Raw genomic sequence first — 18845 nt, forward strand, 5'->3', positions numbered from 1 at the left:
AAAAATACAGAAATAAAACAATACACAAATGCATATTGTGAATACAGATGTAAGATGTAGTATGGCATGCTGTTTCACATGTGGTGCTATCAAAATATTGCTCTGTTTATATGAGCGGCCCGACACAGTTGTTCAACCACTGGTGTGAGTTAGGGGTGGGACTGTCTGTTTAACAAAGGGAGATGAGGGTGTGTTTGCAAAAAAACTTTGTGGAAATTGCCAGTATGATTACTTTAGCAATTCCATTTGTTATCACTAGCAGCTTATTTATTCTATACAATAGCTTTAGGCTAAAATATTTCATAATTCATAAAGAAACAAAATGACAGTGATTTATAGTGAAACAGGCAACAATAAAAGTTCCACAGGTGTCTCTGCAATTTGCTACAGATAAACTGAAAGATTGTAGAAATGTAGCATCAAGGTTAAGTAAGAAAGTGATGCTATGTAATCATAAAATGTCAAGACAAATGAAAAAACCTAGAAGACTAGAACTAGGTGCTCCAATCAAAATGTAATCCAAATCTGGCAGGAGTCTGTCTTGTTATCTCCAACAGAATAACCAGGGCTATTAGTGCAAAGTGTATCCATTCATTTACGGAGAGAACAGTTCCCTCGTTCCAACCTTCCACTGAAACCACTGTTATAGAAGAAAGAGAGGGTGAGAAAGAGAGAAAGAGAGAAGAGCAAAAGCAAAAATGGAGAAGAGGGAAAAGCCATAGAGACTCCAACGGATGAAGATAAAAGATTGATTGAGTGTGAATCTGGAAAAAGACAGGAAGAGAGTAAAGCAGACAAAGAGTAGAGAAAAACGCATGAACTTTCAGAGTCGGAGTAAGTCCTTCAGGACACAATCCATCACCTTTTGGCTCCATGCACAAACACAGTAGAAGTAAACTAAACAGAGCAGTGGCTAGAGTTTAACATCACGTTGACTCCATCAAAACAAAGAGCACAATGTGAATCAAACAAAGTCTAATAGCTTTGAAAGTGATGAACTACAGACACAACTTCTTGAGCAAGGCACCTGAGTACAGCCTGAAGGTTTGGGGGTTCTGCTTTTCAGCATGACCTAAACACAAAGCGATAATCCAAGCAAACAGTCTAGAGATGTTATCAGCAAACATACAGTACCTGAGCACACTGGCGTTTTGTTCTGGACAGAAGAACCGCTGACTGGCTTGCCATCTGTTGTCACGCACCAGCAGTACCCTGTGAGTGTGTGACATTGGACCTGGAGGAGAGACAGACAGATAGAGGTGAGAGGAAATTCTTGTAACTGTTCTCGTATCTCCTGGATGACCCTCACGAAACGCCCCAGCAGTTGTGCTGAGGGACTACAGCTATCCGGTGTGAAAAATGGCTCTCGTAAATGATGAGGCATTTAATGATGAATGTGAGTGTCATTATTAACTGTGCTGGTCAGTGTTTCTGTTGAATTACAATAAATAGGGACTCATGCTTTCATAGAAGCAACAAAGTCATATAGTCCATGACTGTGTACTATATTCTGTTTACATTATATATACATTGCAACTAGAAATATGAGTTAACTTAACTATCATATAAGACTTCATGAAACTTCATGTAAATGTTTGCATTTTTGATTGTTTGCTCTTTTTGAACTTTTAAAAGATTTAGTACCCATTCATTGCAATTGCATGACAAACAGTGACCAGTATACGTATTTAAAATCCTTGTGTTAGTGTCTAATGGAAGTAAGAAAGTCACACAAATTTAAACTGACATGAGTGAGAATAAATGATGATAGAAATAAAATGTATGGGTAATCCAATCCTTTTTGAGCCTAGACTGGATGTCCACTTTAACAAGCAGAATTGTGACCATACTGATGAGAAACACAGGCATGTAATGCTTTTTGGATTTAGATCAGGTCTGGGGAAGACTTTGGATGGGTAATTTCTCCACCAAGCAATGCTATATAGGATTCACTAATGTAAGTAATGTGAATAGTGTTACAACGTATAAAACGCAGTGGTCCCACTCTGACTCTAACCTGTGCAAATGTTCCATCATCATTGCATTGTGGAGTAAAAATAGATTCCTGTGGCCTCTTAGCCTGCTCCAAAGCCTGGCTCCTTTCCAGTCGACATTTGGATTGGCCTGTTTCTGTTGGACACAAAAACAACTCATACATATTTGAAGTATGCACGTCATTTCAGTTTGAGAACATGTTTAGTTTAGTACATAGATGGACTATCGTTTAAATAGTGGAGCATGGTGCTTATAAACATTAATGCTAATGTCATAGGTTTAAAAAATATAAATGAAAACAAACAGCAAATGTAATTGTAAATAATCATTACTGGGAACTTCCGTGGGACATTAACAAATGCGCACACTTCCAACCTTTTTTATCAGTCTTTTTTCAGTTTGATATAACCTACTACATCAGTACACTTGTTCATATTGTATAATTTAAAGCATAATATGGTAAATACAATTATTTGGCATGCACAACCAAAAAAGAGTGTGTAGTAATAAGTTAAATAAATGTTAAAGTCCTCCTGAAATAATAATGATATATATATATATATATATATATATATATAAAGTATACAGTGTTGGGTAAGTTACTCTGAAAAAGTAATTAATTACTAGTTACTAATTACACATTCGATAATGTAATTAGATTACTGTACAAGTTACTCTCTTCAAAAAGTATTTAATTACTTATTACTAATTACTTTCTATATCCTACATCAACCTTGATTAGCTAAGTGATTCAAGGATAGACATGAAACGGCTCTTTTAATTCATTCAAATAAATAATATAATACTACATAAAGTATTATTATTAATTACAAATGTGAGAATTATACATTAAAGCACAGATTTTAAAGTTAGACTTTGAATTTTGATGTAAATTTATCTTCTGCACACACACATATTACACAAAGTATTTAGTTTAATTACATCAGAAGTAACTGTTACAGAAAAATAAGAGTAATCCCTTACTTTACTTTTTCAAGTGAAAAGTAATTATATATATATATATATATATGTGTGTGTATGTGTATATATATATATTGTTTTGTTTTAGAATATCTATAAACTAATGTGCTCCAAAACATTTGCAAAGTCTGTATTTGGGACATTTATTATTTTGTTATTGGCTATTTTAAAAAGAAGAATGGGCCAGAATTAATAAAAGCTTCGCAGCTCAAACGCCTCTTTTGACAAAAAAAAAAAACTATTGCCGGTATTTACTAAAGACACGCAGTGTAAATTAGCGCAAAAAAATGCGTGGACACAGCTGTTTTGGAGACTGACCTTATCGCATATGCATTTGTAGGAGTTTCCTCTTCAGACGCAAACTTTATGGGAGAAGAGTATTTAAATTAAATCATGCAACACGATTTACTAAAGTTGCTCTTGTCATGTTATTGGTATTGTAGCGGTCTTAAACCCTGCGGTAATTTGCGCTGCTCTTAGTAGATTGTGTTGGTCATTATGGGAATGAGATATGCACCTGTGTTTTTTTATGTGCACCTTGTTAGTAAATCACTCACAGAAATGTCATCTCTAGTCTGAACTTTTTTTAAATTGTGCTCTCATGCTATTTTGCCTTGTTCTGGTATAAACATGAACACATTTCGTCTGTAAATATGTATGGTTACCTAGACAGAGGCTGTGTGAAAGAATGTAGCCAAAATCGCCGCTTTTTATGGTGATTTGTTAAATGTCGCGCTAAGTCACTAAACTGAAAATATGTAAATGAAAACGGCTTTATTGTTGTAAATATAATCCATAGGCTAGAATACCCTCACGGTTGTCTTTAAAATCTCAAAAGGTAACAGTTGTTTACATGTATTTGGTGGTGTTTCTTCGCCAATAATGAATTTTGATATGATCAGGTCTAACTGCCTTACTTTACCGATTTTTAGCCTTCGTTATTAGAAAATCCAGAGTGCTTTGCAAAATGTTTACTTACACAGACTCGTGTAAGTATACCTATAATATTCGTTAATGCCGTTTAACACAAACGCTTACATAAGAACGTGAGTCGCGAGGTGCTTACAATGTTTAACCAAAGGACAAATTACTCTTATAGTATAATCAATGACAAAGTCTGCCCTTTTATTCTTAGACAAATTAAAATGTTTATAAGAAAATATTACTTAAGAATATTCTTAAGAACGTCCTATAATTTATCTTAATAAAGTTTTTATATTTTCTCTTAAGAACAGTTTTGTGAATCCGGCGTGTTTGTGTGTGAATTATGGAAGAATCTGATAGAACTGAATTAATAGGTAGATGTGAGGCATGTGTGCTTGCAAATGCCAGTGAGTTTCATTATGCAGGGAAATGTCTTGATATTGTTGCTGCTGGTCCAGAAAAGCATTGTTGTGGTGTAAATCTTGTATGATGGAGGATGTGTACAGGTGTTGATATTGTCCTTCAGGTTGTGATCATAGTTTGTAACTTGCCAATGTAATCCTGTATAAGATAGAGGTGCTTATACACGTAGTACCCTGTAGGCTATTTCAAAACTTTATTGTGCGTACGTGCGTATGGGGGGGGGGTCTACAAGACACTTGTGCCCAGGGGCCCCTGAATTCGTTATCCGGGCCTGACAACACTTAGTTGGACTGCGTGGTTTGACTGCCGTGCAACATCAGCACTTTTAACTTAAATTCACAAAATACAACTAAAATTACTTGCATTCCGACTTTAAAATGTATTAATATCAGCATTCAGACAGATAAACATGCCTGTGAGCCAATGCAGAATTTACAAACACCCGCTATGTTTGTAAAGACCGTGACTGGACCGGATAGGAGGGCTACAGTCAGTCCCCCAGTGCATGTCAAGACATTTATGAAATAATCAAAACTAAAACTTTAATTAAAGGGGGAAAGCGCTACCCACACACTTCTGTCATAATTGAGCGCTTTTCCACCATCGCGCCGAATCGTTCTAAGCACAGTCTGAAACGGTTACAGTTATGTTTCCACGTGAGCCTGGTTCGACACGACACGATTACAAACTGTTCTCAGCTCGGAATTTTCAGCACGGTTGAATCGTGCTAATGAATGCGCGCAGAGCCGTTATAGCTCAGTCTCTTGTGTTACCAGGCAGCGCGTGACGTGTTTGTGTTTACATTCTAAGAATTTCCGTTATCAGCCCTGCGGTGGAAAATGAAACCATTTACGCACCGGCTGGCATGGAATGGCACGGTGTGGAATGATTAAGCAACAAGAACGATTCGGCGTGATGGTGGAAAAGTGCTCATTGATTCACATATTTATTTCAAATTCAAATGTTTAATCTTGTGAGGTCTACAAAACAAGTTTTTTTTCTAAACAATGGATTGTGGTAAAAATGACTCCAATTGACCCTTCGCAAGGGTCAGGCGATCTGACCAATCATAACGCCGATATTATGTGCCCCCGTGACTGACCGCCATTTTGTCCGACAAACAAACCAGTCCGACAAGCTAGCATACTAGTAGAGCTTTGGTGATTAATATGAAAAATAAGCTTTTAATTATTGTAATAGTAAAACAGAGAGATATATCAAGCCTTTATGGATGTTCACACTATAACGATAGTGTCCTGAAGGGTGAGGGAACAAGGACAGAGGACCCAGGTGCAGACAGCGGGTAAGGGGTTAAGACTTTAATAATAAAATAAAACAAAGACAAAACAAAAACCCACGAGGGGGTAAAACAAGAACAAGGATATAACAGGACACAGGAACAGGAACAATGACTAACAAGGCTAAAAATAACATTCACCATATTTTACAAAAGACTAGACTACACTAACAAGACAAGGACTCACCCACATGAAACAAATGACAATGAACCAGCACAGGACAGAAAACACAAGGGCATTATAAGGGATCAAAATCAAGAGGGGACAGGTGTGGGGCATGAAATCATAATGAGCACTAATGAGGAAACAAGAGGGCAGGAACAATGACGAGACCAGAGAGTATGGAAGGCCATCAGTGCCAAATTGCCCCTCTCCACATGAAACAAGAGGTTCTGTCATGATTCTGCCACTAGATCAAGAAAAGCAAGACAAGATGGGGCAGAACCATGACAGAAGCCCCTCCTTAAGGAGCGGCAACCTGACGCTCCTCAAGGCACAAACAAGACAAGACAGACTTTGACATTAACAAAAACAGGGCTACATGATAAAACAATAACCATAACAAATTGGGGGGAACAAGAATCCAAGGGGGAAGTCCAAACAAGGGCAAAACACAAAAGTCCACACAATGACACGGACTGGATTACTGGCTGACACGGACTGGATTGCCGGCTGACACAGACTGGATTGCCGGCTGACACGGACTGGATTGCCAGCTGACATGGACTGGAAAGGCCGGCTGCAATGCCGGCTGGATCGCTGGCTGCACTGGACTGGATGCCGGCTGGGATGCCGGCAGGGATCTGTGGCAGGACAGGACATCGGCGGCCTCTACCCTGGAGGGGAATCCGATGGCCTTGACACTGGAAGGGAGCCCGGCGGCCTCGACCCTGGATGGGAATACGGAGGACTCGACCCTGGAAGGGAGCCTGACGGCCCCAACTCTGACAGGGAGTCTGATGGCCTCGACCCTGGAGGGAAGTCCGGCGGCCTCAACCCTGGAGGGGAACCCGGTGGCATTAACCACCCCGCATGATCCTCTGTCTGCTGGGTCCTGGAATGGCTGGTTCATTCACGGCCTCGAGCCTGGGAGGGAGCCCGGCGGCCTCGACCCTGGAAGGGAGCCTGCCGGCCCCGACCCTGACAGGGAGCCCGGCGGCCCTGACTCTGACAGGCAGCCCGGCGGCCCTGACCCTGGAGGGGAACTCGGTGGCATCAACCCCCCCTCACGATCCTCTGTCTGGTGGGTCCTGGAATGGCTGGTTCATTCTATCATGAACGGTGAGGGAACAAGGACAGAGGACCCATGTGCAGACAGCGGGTAAGGGGTTAACAAGACTTTAATAATAAAATAAAACAAAGACAAAACAAAAACCCATGAGGGAGTAAAACAAGAACATGGATATAACAGGACACAGGAACAGGAACAAGGACGAACTACACTAACAAGACTAAAAATAACATTCACCATATTTTACAAAAGACTAGACTACACTAACAAGACAAGGACTCACCCACATCAAACGAATGACAATGAACCAGCACAGGACAGAAAACACAAGGGCATTATAAGGGATCAAAATCAAGAGGGGACAGGTGTGGGGCATGAAATCATAAAGAGCACTAACGAGGAAACAAGAGGGCAGGAACAATGACGAGACCGGAGAGTATGGAAGGCCATCACTGCCAAAATGCCCCTCTCCACATGAAACAAGAGGTTCTGTCATGATTCTGCCACTAGATCAAGAAAAGCAAGACAAGATGGAGAAGAACCATGACAGATAAACAATAACTAAGTTATAACTTTTAAAAATCATTCTAAATGAAGGAGGATAGCGGAGTTCACATCACAACTAACAGTTATACCAATACACATACGAGAAACAAAATTGTTGAAATCATTAATGTACGTTCGGGAAGTGGTGTTTTAAGGCTGATATAATACTTATTGATATATTACTTAAATATTACATGTATGAGCAAGCTGGCATGAGGCTCTCCTGTTTTTGCCAAGTGGTTGATGTCCTTAGGGCAACATCATGTTGACCCTGCGACAACATTTAAATCAACCAATCAGATTTCAGAAATAAGTTTACAGTTTATTTTAAGTTTAATCTTCCAAGCAGGATTAGGTGCTTCTAGACCATTGTTTTTCACTTATCGTTTCCCTCTTATCATAACTTATCGGGGTAAGTTATGGTTAGAGTTGGGGTTTGGTGTGGGTTTAGGTTTTATTTATAAGAATGTTGTCCTTCGGTCAACAAAATATGTTGCCCTGAGGACATCAACCACTTGGCAAAATCAGGTCGAGCCTGGCAAGATATGCTGTTGCTCCCTGTGATATGATGAGCCCATCTTCAGCCTTCAGAGAGCAGCATTTGCAGTGACATTTTCAGGAAAGACGTTTTCAGCAATGACGTCGTAAAGCAACAGCTGTACTGTTTTTGTTGTATTTAAAACAAATAAAGATTAAGACACTGTTGGACTGTTATTCTTTTCTACACTGAACTAATACTTAAAAGTTTACTTTCATTTTCAAAGAAGGATCACGTGACGGCCGACAAAAACTGCCCGAAGTTACTCTCTCTCTCACACTTAATACACCACATTTAGGTTAGTTATACATCTATTTGTGTGACATTAATGTTAGTAGCCTACTGCATCGTGCAAATTTAAAATTAACGTAATGTTATCATCTGCTGGTGTGGACACAAATATAGGTATAATTATTGTTACAGTTATCTCAAACCCTGAATGTATCCCTTGAATGCATATTGCAGACCGTGTCATTTTTCCAGAAATTCTTCTCTATTTCCCCATGCGGGGAGTGCACAAATTGTGATACCAAAAGCTTGTCTGACATAGCAACAGGAACGAAGGGGGGCGGGGTTTTGCGAAGGGTCAATTGATAAAACATCAGTTCAGACATTCTTTAAAAATATCTTCTTTTGTCTTCAGCAGAAGAAAATTTTGGCAATGCATTTGTGTGTGAACTATCCCTTTAAATCTTAATCTGACCTTTTCCTTTTTTCCAAGTCAAAACACAGAAGCCTAACTTTCCATTACACCTTGTTTTACTTATTTGGTTAGCTGGCCTTTTGTAAATATTAGCGTCATTCTTGGTAAATCACAGTAATTTACCAGAGGTTTCTATTAAGTGCTAAGCAAGTTAAAATATAGGGAAAGTTTGTTAGTAGATCCTAATTACTGTTTTTCCTAAAAACAAAAATGACAACAACATCACCTGGCACCTTTAACCGACGCTTTGAGAAACTGAAGCAGACTGACCTTGACTTCAGGCCAGTCAATCTGTCTTTTGGTTCAGGGTTTGGCATTGAACACGGTCTGCAAAAACTTACATGCATACCAGTGGGCATTGTGTGTTTCCTTAGATGTTCTCTCTGGGGATTGTATTCTTCTAGACTGACACACACACACATTGTGTTCTGCTGAGCTGATTTGGGATTAGCCACCTTTACAATACCAAATAATACAGCCCGTTCTAAATATGCTAAATTGTTGTGTTCCAAATCATTTTGTGTACATAGTCAAACTAGTATTGTATTTATACTTATATATAAAGGTGACTGGATTGTTTACTAAATCTGGTGCTTTTTACATGCTTTTTCAGTTACTGCCCAGAATCCCTTGAGCAACAGAATTGGAAATGTGTGTGATGGTTCTTTTTAAAACTTTAAAATGGTGCGCAGTGTGAGGTAGAAGCTGTCATGTTCTTTATTAAAGTGATAGTTCACCCAAAAATGAAAATTCTGTCATCAGCCTCTTGTCATTTCAAACCTCTATGACTTCCTTCCTTCCACAGAACATGAAAGAAGATATTTTGAAGACAGTTGGTAACCGAACAGCACAGGCCCCCATTCACTTCTATTGTATGGACACTAATGCAAGTGAATGGGGTCCGGTTAACAACATCTTTCAAAATATCTTCTTTTATGTTCTGTGGAATAAAGAAAGTCATACAGGTATAAAATGACAAGACGGTGAGTAAATGATGAGAGAATCTTTATTTTTGGGTGAACTATCACTTTAATGCCCTTTTCTGGTGTTTTTCTTGCAATGTTCATCAATCAATTTACAGTGAAATCTTGAAATGGCATCAAAATGTGATCCGCCTCTGAAAGAACAATCAATTCCCATTCAACCACACAATTATGGTTTGTAATGGACTCTTTTCACAATCTAAACAATTCAAGATAAATAAAAGTCCTGTTCTACATTTTTATCTTGTTGATTATGCAATTTTGTTTCACATGGAACACAATGGAACAGACGTGTGCAAAGTTCCCTGCTTTTGTGTCTTGTATATTCTGTATGTGTTTTTAAACCCTCTACAAACTTATACTGTAGACCATACCTTTCAATTCCACCCCTTTGCTCTCTGAAGCAAGTGTAGGTGCTGGGAGGATGGGAGGTTGATCTATTCTCACAAAGTTTTTTCCTGAAGTTATAACAATAACAAGACGACAATTATACAAATCAACACATTTTTATTTTAGCTATGTTTTATTTTACTAGTGCCATTATGCTAATACTTAAACATGCATTACCCAAATGAGCAGATATAACATAAAAAAGCTTAAGGTATGTTTCCTTAAAAATATTTAATTTTTACTTTGGGTTTCTCTCAATAATTAAGTTAAACTGTATAAAATCAGGATTCATGATCAGAACTATTCGTTTCATAGTATTCATTTGACATTTTCTCATATAAATTGATGCCTGTTATTAAAACCAATCAAACATGGCTGATTTTTACTAACCTTTGCATCTCCCCCTGTGGGCAAGGCTAAGAGTGTGGTCCTTGCATTTCGCCCTCTGTAGGTCACAGCTGGTATCATAACTGCGTCCGTCTGAACCACACACAGGTTTGCCATGGGTCTTGGAGCAGACAGTGGCACAGTGGCTCTCCCTGTCCCCTATAAGCCACTGCAAACACGTGCATACATACTGTATATAAAGTAGATTTTTACTGAGCAAGGAAGGCATGTCAGTATAATAAGCCATGAAGCACTTGACAGAATAGCCTGACTAAACCCATAATAACAGTGTCATAAATTAAACAGCTACAGAGTATTAAAACAACTCAATGAGTTTCACAGGTTTGATAGGAAAAATCAAGATGCTCTCGTTGTTTTTCGGTGCAATTGCTATTCAAATGAATTATGTGCCTGCGAGAATAAGGTCAAATCCCATACAGCCTTAGAGAAGATGTACTGTATTTAAAATTATATAAAAAGACAGAATTAATGGGAGAAGAGAGAGGGATCTATTCAAGCCAGATATATATGGAAATACATATTTAATATGGATCCAAAAGGTCCAAAATCAATATGAAACATTATTCGCAACCCATTTTACTTTCATAATATTACAGTGTAAAAAAATAGTTGCCCCAAACTTACATTTTATAACCAGAATAGATATACATCTTTAAGAATGTTGACTTGAAAGATTCAAAATCACCCAGCAGACAACAAAATATTTTGTTTCCACGCCACATTACATACTTGTCTGACATCCAATTCCCTTTAAACCACTGTATTAACAGTAATCACATTCAATTTTCTCAAACCTTGACATATACAAGGCCAGTATGGGTGGTACAAGGATGAAAAGAGAAACCAGTTCAGGATTGTTTAGGGGCACTTTATATTGGCCCATCTGGGATTTCCTTGTGGGGATAAAAGTTACAATCTTGTTTTTTCTATAGTTTTCCTTCACACCATAAGTAAATATAAGCATCGTTTGCTGGTTGCTTTTGGCTTCTGATAGAGCATTTGGACCCAGAAATGATAGTGCATGATGTCAGACTTAACATGCAGATAGCTGCTGGCCTATCACGCAGTGCAGCTCATAGCACAGCAGGAACACGGGGTACATTTTCCATTTTAATGTGACCCAGCTGAACAAACTGAACATTTCTCATTAAACACACATGACAAACTTTAGAATTAAGTCTCTTAAGATCAGTTGTTAGGCTATTAGTCAAATGGGACCAAATGTTACTGATACATCAGACGTGACCTGATGCTGTGTTAATGTCTGATGAAGAGCTGTGTTGTTTTAAAAGTACATAAATAAAAAAAACTCCTCTTTTTGGACAATATTCCAGCTTCTGTTTCTTCATTTGTTTCTAAGTCTGAAAATGTGACTTATGTGCAGCATTGTGTAATGCATTTGTAGATTTGACTGTGTGTTTAACAACTGTGGTCAGGTTCTCTTATCAATAAAGAGCTTGATCAATCCATGCTTAATATTTGACAATGTAGCAATAGATCACACTGAAGATGGCCTACGTGCAGCAAACTTGTTGATTTTAACAAACCTTTACCTGTGTTAAAACTGTACTGACATTTGCTTTTCAACAGGTTCGCACTTAGCTTAAAAAAAGTATATACTTGTACAGGTATCTAATATTTGTATAATTATTAATTTATACATACAGTATACATTAGGCACATTTAGTCTCACATGGTAAACAGTTATATTGAAAAGGAATGCAGCAGCAAGGGCCAAAGCTTCCACAGACAAGCAAGGTGAAGATCTCTCAGGAAACTTTGAGTATTATAAATCATTTTGCTAACAAGAATTCTTAACTGATTATTTTATACTGAAATTTGCCTTTAAAATGTTCTAATATAAGATAAAAGACACTTAATCTTCATCAAGAGTTAGTGGATATAAAAAATCTGTCATATAATTAGAAAATTCCTCCACCGATACTGATAGCCGATTATTATATATATGCCGATTCTGAAGTTTAAATCAGTATTTCTTAACTTTCTGAATGTTATTAATTTATATAATGATATTGAACATCAAATTGGTGATGTTTCTTAACATTTTCTCTGCAGAGAACAAATTAATTGCATTTATCTGTCCTCTTTTGATTGACAGGATATATCGGTCCTGATCATCAGCTGTTTTTTAACTATTGGCTGATTGTGTAAAGAATTACTTTTATCGACCGATACTGATTATTGGCCGATATATCTGTGCATTTCTAATCATTTTCTTTATTCCACGCAACAGAAAGATAAATGTCACAACTGCTATTGACTGGTATGGTCCAAAAATGGCATTACATTCAGCATAAACATAGTACACATATTACATGGTTTTGTAATGACCACCACTGGTTCTCATTTATATGGATCTTCATGGAAAAGAGCAGCCAGGACATTTTGCAATCTCAAACCTTTTAGTTCTGTGAGAGAAAATACAGGTTTGAAACAACATAAGGGTGAATTATGATGACACATAATGTGTTTTTTTTGGGGGGGGGGGGTTGTGAACTCTTGAGCCAACACTTATCCTTACAATCTCACTTATGCTATTTGAGCTTTTGCAGTACATAGGAGGACTTTTCAATGACATGACAACCCTATTACAATCTCCCTCCTATGGCTCTAGGAGATAATGGTATCTGAAAAAAAATTGGGAATCACAGAAAGGCACTAACACAGATTCTATTTCTCCTCTATCTCTGGGTTATCTTACAGGCACAAACATCTCCCAGTGATAATGTAGTAGACTTAAGAAACAAGATTTTAAAAGCCACACCTCACTGACATGGTGTAGATGATCAATACAATCACAATCAATACATCACCTTACACTAAAAGTATTGCATACTGATGTGTGTTAGTACATGTGTGTATGGTAACGTTTTATCTCAAATGTAAACATTAATTTAACCACATATATTGTGTAATTGTGGACAGAAGTTTAATTTAATGAATAGTAGGAAACTATTATACACTGTATTCCCGAATAGTACAATCTACTCATTAAAAATGAGTTAACAGTACTAAAAACTGAAAGAGATCGGAATCGGCCAGTTTTTCGTATGATCGGCCGGACCGGTGACCGGCCAGTCAGTCTCACGTCTCTCCGATTCCAAGCCGATCTTCTGTTGCCGTCACACTCACAGCCGTCATACACTCAAAGCCGCAAGTAAACATGTAAACGTGCGCTCGCACAGCCTGTCTTTCACGGCTAGTTTATGCTCGCATGTGTCTCTGCTGACTGACGCGCATCTCTCATGTCCGCTGACTGCACGTGTGTGCACACGCATCATGTACTGTACAGACAAAAAGGTGCACTGTAGTTCATCTCTCGCTGCTCCGTCTACATGGGGTATGTATGCTAACAGTGATGCTATTAGCATCATGCTAAACTCTGACACATGCTAAACTCATGTTGAAGTCGTTCACTCTGTGTAAAACAAACGTAAATTCCATTCAACCTGATTGCTTGTCTTACGTTAAAACTGTGGTCATTTCACTTAGGTAAAATGACATTCAACACGACTTCTACTTGTTTTTAAAAATCCAAAATATAAAAAATGAATAAATCAACCAATATATGTGATATATAGATTGAGTTCTTTACTAACAAAAACCAGCAAATACATATACATCTTCAGAGTAGAATTCACTCATAAGATTTTTAACTTTTTTATTGAAGTTGCAGCAAAAATCAACCCACTTCTTTTAATACAGACCCAAGATAAAGACAATTTATTTTACATTTCAGAAAAAATGAAATAAAGCAATGTTAGTTTCATAAACAGAAACAGACAAGAATAAAGTTGAAGTATTTTATTGTTATCTTAGACTTTTGTGAGATGAGTACAAAAATGTGAAAGGTAAATTAAGTAACATGTTTGGTTATATTTTATTATTTGTACTTCTTTTCAGTCACAGAGTTCTTTAATTTAAGAGTTGTTTGGGAAAGAGAAGATTCTGTAATTTAATGCAGCTTGGAGAACTGCATTTAGGGAAATTTGGGGAAATTGTAATGTTAAATCATTTATGTAATAAAAAAAAAAAATGTGTATTGAAGAAAAGTTCGGCATCGGCAGGTTTCACTTGTAATAAAATCAGAAACCGGAATCGGCAAAGAAAACTTCAATCGGTGCATCTCTACTTAAAACTTTAAAGTGTCCCAGATAGTAAGCAACCATTTAATTAAATTTTTTAAAAGCTTCAAATTTAACCAGACTACCATTATTGTGATAAGTGTTTGCTTTAGTTGGGCTCTTGACTCTTGTGTTTTACCACTAGAACATTTGCTTAGGTTCTCTTTAACCACTGAAACAGTGAGTTAAAAACCCGTTTGTTTGGGGTAAAAAGCTAAGAAATCTGGTAGCTGTTTTCAATTGGTGATTTAATCTTTATGAATCACTGATTAAGAGTGTGTTGTGTTATTACGTTGCGAAGTGCTTTGATATTACAGATTAGTGTTATGACTGTCATATCCTCAGAGACAAATTAAATATGCTAAAAAAAAACATTTAACTAATAAATAAATTAGACATGAATAATCAGTGTATGAAACTCAACAATGCTGACAATCAACAAAATGAAACTTCATGCTGCAATGCATGCTGGGTAACATCATAGTACATAATTCCCAGCATGCATTGCAGTTGATCTGTTTATCTGAATTTGTTTGATGATTGTCACCATTGTTGAGGTTTGTATGAGTGTTAATGTCTAAATGTGTCATTAAATCATCCTTTATTTTGACACAATCCTTGTGCATTTATAAACTGAAACATTTTCATCAATAAGAAAAGGATCAAACTCATTACTATTTACAACAGCTTCTGTACTTTATTAAAAATTGACACCTATTGTGAAATCTACTCCAAACTGACCTTTTTAAAGATCTCTTTTTAATCAATGCGCAAGTGTTATTTCTGAAACACATATAAGCACTGACAGAGAAATTAACTTAACAGAAGCCAAGAGTCAAGAGCCCAACTAAAGCAAACACTGATCACCATAATGGTAGTTTACTCACTTCCTAATATTTCTTTAGTAAAGTGAACACTATTATAATAAGTTAACTTAAGTAATGATTTTGAGTCAGCAGTACTTAATTATACTTGATCAGTAAGTTCAGACAACAATTATTATTGAGTTCTACTACGTAAAATTAAAACACTTCTTTACTTAAAAATATTTGTGCAATCGGTTTACTCATTTATTTTTAGTAAAGTCAACTTATTACATTTCACAGTTTGACAGAGCAGTTGATGTTACTAATTATTTTAAGTTCAGTCTACTTATAATTTAGTTCAATGCCCTTTTTTTTGTTGGATGAGCTGAACATTTTAAGTTCACTTTACTCAAATATCAAATACACATTACTTAATTTTTTAAGGCAATCGGTTTCTTCAAAATGTTGAAGTACACTCAACTTATCTGGGTTTACAGTGTCATTTATATTAACCCTACACAGTCTGTCCCATTCTTAAACACTATAGATAATTGAATATTATTAGGTTTCTCTACCAGCACACAAGCCACTTCTTCCCAGAAATCATTCAGCAAAATGTCCACAGTAGTCAACAATCCTTAACCACCACCAGTTCTCTTACAAAAGTTTTCTAAACTCTCTGTGTAAATGATTTGAAATGGTCCTTCTTGATTAAACAATATGTCAAGCATATTGTTCTAATCAAAAGTGACCCCAAAACATGTTCTCAATTTTCAATTTGAGGTTTTCTACAAATGTTTCTTTTTAGTATTCTATTTGGAGAATGAGTATACTCTTACTCTTAAGTTTGGCCTGGATTCCTCACAATAGAACATTTCTGGAAGAGCTAAAGATATAAGAGAAATCTCTTTGCACAGATGGATTTCTATTCTTGGCAGACGTTACACGTGTGCGTATGTGTGTGGTATTCACAGGCAATGCCAGAACTATTCTCTGTAACGTGTGAAGCGCTCATTACCTTTAGGAGGAACAACAACAAAAAATAACCGGCAAAAGCTGACTTCTGATAGGCTACTATGGAATTAGCTAGCCGAGTACATCTGGCACCTCTCAAAAAGGTGAGAATTCTGTTTCAAATTAGAACTCAGTTTCAAACAGGAATTTGCAGATTTTCATCTTCTAAGGCCAGTGAACCTAAAAATGTGCATAAAATAGATTTTCAGCTGTGTTATATTTGCATAAATAATTTCCAGAGTTCCCAGTCCCAATATCTACTACTGAACAAACCAGTAACAAATACATTTCCGCAATCTACATAATCTCACGGTAATTCAAAACTATTACGGTACATTTTTTATATGATTTGTTTTCGCGACAGTCGCGTTACGTTTAGGGTTGGAGGCCACCCTGACCTCTAACTACATACGTATATACACCACTACAATAGTTATTTAGCATTAAACAAGTTATCTGTAAGTTTCTTAAATACTTCCTCAAATAGTACACAATGGTACTTTTTTGCAAAAAGTAAAATCTTAAAACAGTGTTTTACAGTAGATCAAAGTATGGACTATTCATTACACAGAATGTGAGAACATTGTTGTTCATGCTTCATATAGCTTTCTGAAACATCTTTGAATGATTCAGTAACACCTGTCAGATTAATTAAATCCTAACTAACTAATTAAATCCAGACTAATAGGAGATCTGCTTTGTCCTTCTAAAGCTACAACTTGGCTGCGGAACAATCAATACTTTTTCTATGAACCTCCGTGATTGTTTGACCACCCACAAAAACATTTATAAAAGGAAACCACAACTTAGGTGGACATAAAAGGCCGCTATTGGCATCATAATACAGACAACATCTTCCAAATTCACACTATTTCCTGCTCCCCATATGGGATTGGTATTGGTTTAGGTATCATGGTGTCTGGTATTGGTCTAGATGCAGGTCTTAGGATGCCTGGAGCACTGAGTACATCTAAAATCACCATCATGGAAAAATTCTTGTTTAGCCACCATTTTTATTTTTAACCATTAACCATTTTAACCATTATTACTTACATACAGTAGTCTACACCAACAAATCCCGGGTTTATTAATAATGCCAAACTATCTTAAAGACAAACATACAAACAAACAATAAATCTGTGTTTTTTTTAAACTGCACAATATAGTACACTGTAAAAATGATTCTGTTTCGTAGTAGATTTCATGAAATTAATTGAGTAAACTTGACTTAATACAATTGTGTCCTTGTTTCTTTAACCAAAATTTAAGTTAAAATTATAGAAATATCTTGGAATTCTAAATGCACAAATAATTGAGTGTATTCAACTTAATTTTATCATGTTCAACCCACTTAAAATTGTATAAAGGATCTTTATTTAATTATTTTGTGGTGGAACTACATGAATTATTTAAGTTAATTTCCCTAACTGAGCAGTGAATTTAGAGTTCCCAGCATGCTCTGCATGCGACAGCATTAGGAGAGTCATTTTTGTGAAAAAGTGCTATTTTATGTGCTTTAGAATAAAATGAAAGACTTGATAGTGTTTACTGTTCAGTTGTCTTTAAGATTTAGAAGATATTCTGTTTGTACTTCTGAGTTTTGTGGTTACCATCTTTCAGAAGAGTGGTGCTTGTGCTTAGGTTGTGGGAGAGCTCAAGCTGTTTGTTTTTTCACACAGTGAACAGTAATGCTGCTAATGTCAGTACTGAGTCAACTCTCAGCTTACTTGTACAGCATATACTGTATGTTATAAACAATAATAAATGTTAAACTGAAGTTAAAAAAGATCAAGAAGTTATCTCCAATGCTCAAATTAGTATTTCTTCTTGATTTTTTAAAGTTTATCATGTGACGTGCTTAAATATTTTAGGTAATTTTACTTGATTTATTCGTGGAATATTGCGTTAAAAATATGCTTTAAAGTACTTAAAAATATTTTGTGTAATACTGTTACCTTAATTTAAGGTAACAGTAAATAGCTGTGTCATTTTTTACAGTGTAAACGTTGTTCCATGTGGTCCACCTATACAATGCTGTCCATTGACTTCAGCTTGTTGAACAATTGCTTTTGATTTCCCCTGAGCTTGTAGTAACAAACAAAACCATGCACAGACTAAATAAATGGCATCGTTGTTTGTCCAGTGTAGTAGCGCAATTAGATCTGTAGTTAACAAAAACATTCAGAGAAGAGAACATCCCCATTCAATAGTCAATATAGCATGATTTTCAGCTGATGAATCCCAGCTGTCCGCTGAGGATAAAGAGACACTAGTTTTATCGGGATGTAATTGAAGCCTCTGGAAGGCTGGTCATCTGCTGTATTTTCTCAGAGTAACCTATATCATTAAACGCTGAGAGCCGCTGCTATCTCTCCACAGTGAGATGCCTCAGCACTGACCCCGAACACATTCCCCCATCAGAAAACCTTCCTTATCCAAATCCCAGCTGTCCCTGACTGT

The 18845-nt window shown here is 36.7% G+C and overlaps 1 protein-coding gene across 10 annotated transcripts in view; it reads right to left on the bottom strand.

Moving 5' to 3' along the window:
* Window positions 1-18845, bottom strand: part of smoc1 (SPARC related modular calcium binding 1) — a 63802-nt gene that overhangs the window by 38626 nt on the left and 6331 nt on the right. For all 10 annotated transcript variants that reach the window (XM_057344239.1, XM_057344238.1, XM_057344237.1 and 7 more), the window contains exons 2-5: window positions 10403-10568; window positions 9997-10080; window positions 2018-2130; window positions 1135-1234 (exon numbers count right to left, since the gene is read on the bottom strand). In XM_057344239.1, coding sequence (XP_057200222.1) covers window positions 1135-1234; window positions 2018-2130; window positions 9997-10080; window positions 10403-10568 — 463 coding nt within the window. The remainder of the gene's footprint in view (window positions 1-1134; window positions 1235-2017; window positions 2131-9996; window positions 10081-10402; window positions 10569-18845) is intronic.

Source organism: Triplophysa rosa, linkage group LG10 (assembly GCF_024868665.1).
Source record: "Triplophysa rosa linkage group LG10, Trosa_1v2, whole genome shotgun sequence".
NCBI classification, from domain to species: Eukaryota; Metazoa; Chordata; class Actinopteri; order Cypriniformes; family Nemacheilidae; genus Triplophysa; species Triplophysa rosa.